The sequence below is a fragment of the Hakea prostrata genome, chromosome 1, assembly GCF_041222555.1.
Source record: "Hakea prostrata isolate BN-2017 chromosome 1, UWA_Hpros_2, whole genome shotgun sequence".
Taxonomy (NCBI): Eukaryota; Viridiplantae; Streptophyta; class Magnoliopsida; order Proteales; family Proteaceae; genus Hakea; species Hakea prostrata.
The window spans coordinates 23,297,182-23,303,030 of NC_142600.1; the positions used below are offsets into that span (position 1 = coordinate 23,297,182).

General features: G+C 39.5%; 1 protein-coding gene across 1 annotated transcript; it reads left to right on the forward strand.

The window, feature by feature from the left end:
* The first annotated feature begins 361 nt into the window (after nt 1-361).
* Nucleotides 362-1,719, forward strand: LOC149028345 (glutathione S-transferase U17-like). Its single transcript, XM_089148188.1, has 2 exons — nt 362-757; nt 883-1,719. The coding sequence occupies exons 1-2, from the start codon at nt 440-442 to the stop codon at nt 1,276-1,278; spliced, it is 714 nt and encodes a 237-aa protein (XP_089004314.1). The 5' UTR covers nt 362-439; the 3' UTR covers nt 1,279-1,719.
* Nucleotides 1,720-5,849: the final 4,130 nt, after the last annotated feature.

Genomic DNA, 5,849 nt, shown 5'->3' on the forward strand with positions numbered 1-5,849 from the left:
GAAGAAAGACTTATACGAGAACAAAAAGAAAGTCCAAACTTTCCATGTAGCGTTTTCTTTTTTCCTCACCCGTGCATTTGGTTGTTGAATTGAACTTCCATGCGGGTCAAGAGGAAGTGCTTCACCAACTTACATACCTCTCCTTGAAGGTTAGACAACCTACCAAGAAAACAAAAGACGAACGAGTGAAAGTTAGGTAACCACGAGCCTAACTAATCATTCATCAGTTACCCTAGAATTGGTAGATCAGAAAGTAAGATGGACAATAATGGGTCCACCTCCATTTAATTCAATGGAATTCACTGCATAGCTTCACTTCCAAGACCTAATCTGTCACTGTTACTCTATATATAGCATCACTCGAACCCTTCAAGCAACACCTCAGAAAGTGATCGTCACCTCCTTTTCTTCTTGAACTCGACTGGGTTTTGTTTCAGCAATGCCAAAGAACAGCGTGAAGCTGTTGGGACTATGGCCTAGTCCATTTGTGATGCGGGCTCGGATTGCCCTCAACCTCAAATCGGTGGATTACGAGTTTCTTGAAGAGACATTTGGAACCAAGAGTGAACTCTTACTCAAATCCAACCCAGTTCACAAAAAGATCCCGGTTCTCATTCATGACAATCGGCCTCTCTGTGAGTCGCTAGTCATTGTTCAATACATCGATCAAGTTTGGACCGGCGGCCCATCCATCCTTCCAGCTGATCCTTATGATCGTGCTATTGCTCGTTTCTGGGCAGCCTACTTGGATGATAAGGTATCCATTCGATTTCACTATTTCTCATTTTTTTTTGTTAGCGTTTTGTTTCGATTATTAAGAAGGGTTGGTTCCTTTTGATCAAAGTCATTCTTTTTGATTTATCGTGTTTCTCTTTGGTGTAGTGGTGGCCGATGGTGGCTGGTTTCCAGCATGGACTGGACAGAGAGGCAGCAGCACCAATAGTTGATCAAGTAGTTCAAGGATTGATGCTATTGGAGGAGGCTTTTAAGAGCTGTAGCAAAGGGAAGGCATTCTTCGGTGGAGACCACATCGGCTATCTGGATATTGCATTGGGATGTTTCCTTGGATGGATTGCTGCAAAGGAGAAGATGTGTGACGTGAAAATCCTAGACAAGGAGAAGGTACCTCTCTTAGTAGCATGGTCAGAGCGTTTCAGATCAAATGCTGCAGTTAAGGGGCTGATACCAGAGCCCCACAGGTTGATTGAGTTTGCCAAATTGGTTCAGGCCAAGAAAGCCGCCGCTGCTGCTGCCGCTGCCGCTGCTCCACCTAGCTAATGTACTGAAGCAGCTAGGTTGAACTGAACAGTAGTTTTTGGTCTCATGCATTTTGGTTTAATGTATTGATCAAACGTCAGCTAGGTTGAACTGAACGGTGGTTGTTGGTTTTATTTTGGTTTAATGAAGTGATCAAACGTCATGAACATGAATAAGGTTTGAGAATACCAAAAAGTTAAAAAAAGAAAAAGAAAAAGAAAAAAACGAATAAGGTCTAAGCGTTTAACGAGTTACCCCAGAGAAGCTGGTAAAATGTTGAAGGCAACGTGACCTTCCAAATGAATTAGATTATCCATGTGGTTTGTAGCTAACTTTTCATCTCTGTGGAAAAAAAAATTGTTTCCCTTCGTCTCTTAGATGTGCACAGTAATGCAACACTATGGGTAATAAACTAAATAGAAGATTGATTTTAAAGTGAAGAAAAGACCCCCTTTTAAGACCGTTTAGTTAATATCCGCTCGTTTCTTAAAAGCCCAGCTCAAAGACTTGATTCACTAAGAATGGAAGAGAAATGTTCTCCCACATTGACAAAGTAAAAAAAAAAAAAAAAAAGGCAAATCTTCATAATCTGCTGGGTTCTGGCCAGTAATCTACTCAAAACTTTAGAGGAATCTGCCATTGGTCAAATGGGGGATTAATAAGAAGTAGAATTTATAATCGAATATAATTCATTCATAAGGCCATTGGCACCGTGCTTAAGGTAATAGAATATCCTAGCTACAATAGAAGAACAAAATTGTGGGGAGCAGAAAATCGGTTCATCAAACCCCAGTTCAAAAGCTTTTCATTTGGACAAGGTATACGGAGAAGAGTCCGAAGAGAATTCTTCATAAAGCTTTCAAGGGAACGAATGTTTAGAATCTTAGGGTGCGTTTGATAACGTTCTTAAAAGACGTTTTTGGCGTTTTTCTGTTCTTTGGGAACGGAAGAACGGGTTATAGGCGTTTGATAAAACGGTTCGTTCTTCAGTTCTTTAAGAACGGACCAGTCAAAAAAGGGTTCTAAAGAACGCTTTTTGCATAACATAAAAAAGATGTTTTTACCAAAGAACATAAACGGAAGTGATAAAATTGGTTCAAATTGATGCCTTCAAACAAGTTTATCAAACACCAATTTATTTTTTCAAAAAAAAAAAAAAAAAACACTAACATATTCTATTTAGTGTTTTAAAAATATTTTCAGAACAGATTTATCAAACGCTCATTTTCAAATAAAGAACGGTCTTTTAGCACGGAAACATTAAAAAACGGTTTTGCATAAGAATTGATTTCTCAGAACAGAAACGTTACCAACCGCATACTTAGGGAGGTCGTTTGCTTTTGACTTCCCCGTCAATAATCTGAGAAGAAGAAAGAGGAATAGATGAGGAAGAAGGGGGGCATATTTTTCATCCTAATCTTCTGAGCCATACATAGTGTGACATCGTTGGATTCCTATGCTTGCCAATTGTCCTTGCTAAGAAAGAAACTCTTTCCTTTTTATTCTTTTTTTTCAATATCTTATGCTTGCATTTGACTCCCTGAGGGCCTGTTTGGTTACATGAATCCAGAGATTTGAAATCTCTGGATTCATGAATAGAATTATACCTGTTTGGTTGTAAAAATCTCTAGATTCATGAAATCTAGAGATTCATCTTTTTACACTAAAAACGTGAATCTGTAGATTTATGGGTAAGGGGTGAAATCCAGAGATTTCAAAAAAGCTATACATTTGCACATTCACAAAAATCATGTCGATCAAATAGTTTTTTAGGATGAATCCATAGATTTCATTCCACAACCAAACATCTAATTTTATAAATTATAACTCCATAGATTTGAAATCTATAGATTTGAAATCTCTAGATATTTGAAATCTCCAGACTCATGTAACCAAACAGGCCCTGAAGTATTTACGTATGACCAAGTACAGTCACACATGGGAAAAAAATCTCCTTGCCAAGAAAGAAACTCATTCCTTTTTGGGTTTTCCTCTCTCTTCCCTTGTTTGGCGAGTAATATAACAAATATTGTAAACCTCAAAGGATGCCAATGAGGTCTCTTCTCCAGATTCCGTCTCCTCCAGATCTGACCGACACCCCGGTTACCACCGTTTGAGGCGGTCTCTCCGCCTCCTCTCCCCCATCTCCTCTGCTTCTCTCTCCTGTCTCCTCCAGATCTCTCTCCTGCTTTTTGCTTCTCTCTCCTGCTTTCTTTTGCTTCTCTCTTCCGTCTCCTCCAGCTCTCTCTCCCATCTCTTCTGCTTCTCTCTCGTCTCTTCCAAATCGCTCTCCCATCTTTTCCAATTCTCTCTCCCGTCTCCTCTGCTTCTCTCTCCGGTCTCTCCCTTCTCTGTCTCATAACCAAATCTGGGATTTTCTCCCTTAGATCGGGTTGTTTTTCTTGCCGATCTTTCCCCTCTCTTTCAGCCTTCCCTTTCTCTCCACCTTTTATCATCTGCTCACCTCCCTCCTTTCCTTCTTCGGTTGCATATAAAACTTTCTGGTGGCAACACTTCTTCTCTTCCTTTTTTCAGTCATTTAAAAAAAAAAAAAAAATCAGAAATCAATTCTCTGGTTGCAGCAATCTTTGGTGCATACCACAGAACAACTCCAGATCTGAAAGTACAAGTTCTTCTGCGGCGAGCTTGACAAGTAAACCTCTACGGCAGAGCCGGATGGCAGGTCCGAACCTGTCTCTTAGCCTGGATGACCCTGTCTAGTGCATGTACGACAGTTTGGTCACTTTCCGCTCCTAGGTTTGGTCCAATCCTTGTGTTTTCATGCATTTCTCTGTTATATTTTTCCTTTCTTTCTTTTGTGTCTGTATTTTTCTTTTGTTTGTTAGTCTGTACTTTTCTTAGTTCAGTGAATGAAGTGTTGTTTACCAAAAAAAAAAAAAGAAAAAAAGATGCCAACAAGGGGTTAGTCTAGCAGTAAAAGACCCGCCCTCCTACGGGGAGGTTGTGGGTTCACATAATCATAAATTTAAACTAAAAAGGAGGGCCTTAATCTCAAGGCAAACCTTGATTTCTTTAATTCTATTTTCTAGTTAAGCACATTCGAGAGTTGAGAATTGTTAAGACCATGAGTCAGGGTTAGAGAGACACATTTTTGGGTGATGGAGAGACAGAGAGAGACTCAGTTTTACGTGGTTCGGTTGATTTATGCAATCTACGTCCATAGGAATGTGATTTGCTTCCTTAAGATTGACCGTAGTATATATTACATATTTATTGTTATTTTAATTAATTATATTAGTTTTATCGATGCTAATTAGATTTGAACAAACTGGAAATAGAAGGACAATGATGAAATTACAAAAAAAAGACGATAAGTGTATCTTGAGCCCCTACACATGCTTAGGGCTATTGAGTACATTTTGTCTTGAGTGTTCATATATTTATTCTCCTCATACCTCAGTGATAGTGAAGATGTTGTTCAACCATCGGATCAGTGGATTCTGAAAGGAGGGTGGCGATCGTTGGAGGGCATGGCTTGATCAGCAAGCTACACCTCAATCTTGCCTAAGAAGCTTTTACAGTTGTACATAATCCCACCTAATAAGGAGGTTAGGCCATCAATGACATTGATGTGACAGCAAGAACACCTTCTGGCAGACAAAACAGGATGTGGTACTCGAGTAAGTGGCGGACGAATAAGAAACTTACTAGCTATCCATGCGCATTTAATGAAACTCAGTGCATTCAATGCTGAAATTAATGCCAGGATTGATATTTGAGAGATATGTGTAGAGTTTTCTGGCGACGTTACTTTTTCTGAGAAGTGGCGTGTTATACAGCTGCTAAGAGGTTTGCTGAGAAACTTCTCGGGACAGCTGGCTGCCACTATAAGGCACTCTTCTCAGCAACCTCCTACACCGAGAAGTACCCACCGAAAAGTGCCCCACGAGTTCAATGAACCAGTGTTTTTAATGAACCAGAACCGAACCAAAGTATTGGTTGGGTTGGTTCTCTTGGACCCAGGGGTCTGAGCCAAATACCCATATCACCATCGAACCTGACGAACTACAATTGAAGTAAATGCAACTGAAGTTGGTTCTGATGAATGACAGAGCCAATAAAGATGGTTTTTATACAAGAAATATCTATGTTGGATGTATTGGCAGATGCATGTGATCAAGATTCGATTTCCATCGCGCAATTCTTCCCAAAGGTATGAATAAGACAAGTGAATGCCTTTTTAATAATTGATGCAAGAACGGGATGAGCTCGTAGCGTTAATGATCCGTTCAAGCTAACTGGAATCACGTTCCTTTCACTTGGGTTTTATTTATTTGTGTTTCTCCATTCAACACACTTAAAATATTGTTAGTTCTACCTAAAAAATTATTTGTGCAGGCGAAACCATAAAATAAGCAGGAAATCAAAATGTCAAAGTAATATTGAACAATCATCAGTAACATATGGCATCACATGCGCAAATCTACAGTAACATGGACACGTCTTGGTGTTATCTGTATTTTTAATACAAGAAATATGGAACCAAGACGTAATCGCATTAAGTGCATAGCATCACTTCCAAGAACTAATCTGTCCCTGTTACTCTATATATAGTATCACTCGAACCCTTC

What these genes read in the sequence shown, in the direction of transcription:
- LOC149028345 (XM_089148188.1), top strand. Translation starts at nt 440, where the DNA reads ATGCCAAAGAACAGCGTGAAGCTGTTGGGACTATGGCCTAGTCCATTT. An exon ending in CAGCCTACTTGGATGATAAG is followed by an intron (nt 758 to 882) that starts GTATCCATTCGA and finishes TCTTTGGTGTAG; the next exon opens with TGGTGGCCGATGGTGGCTGG.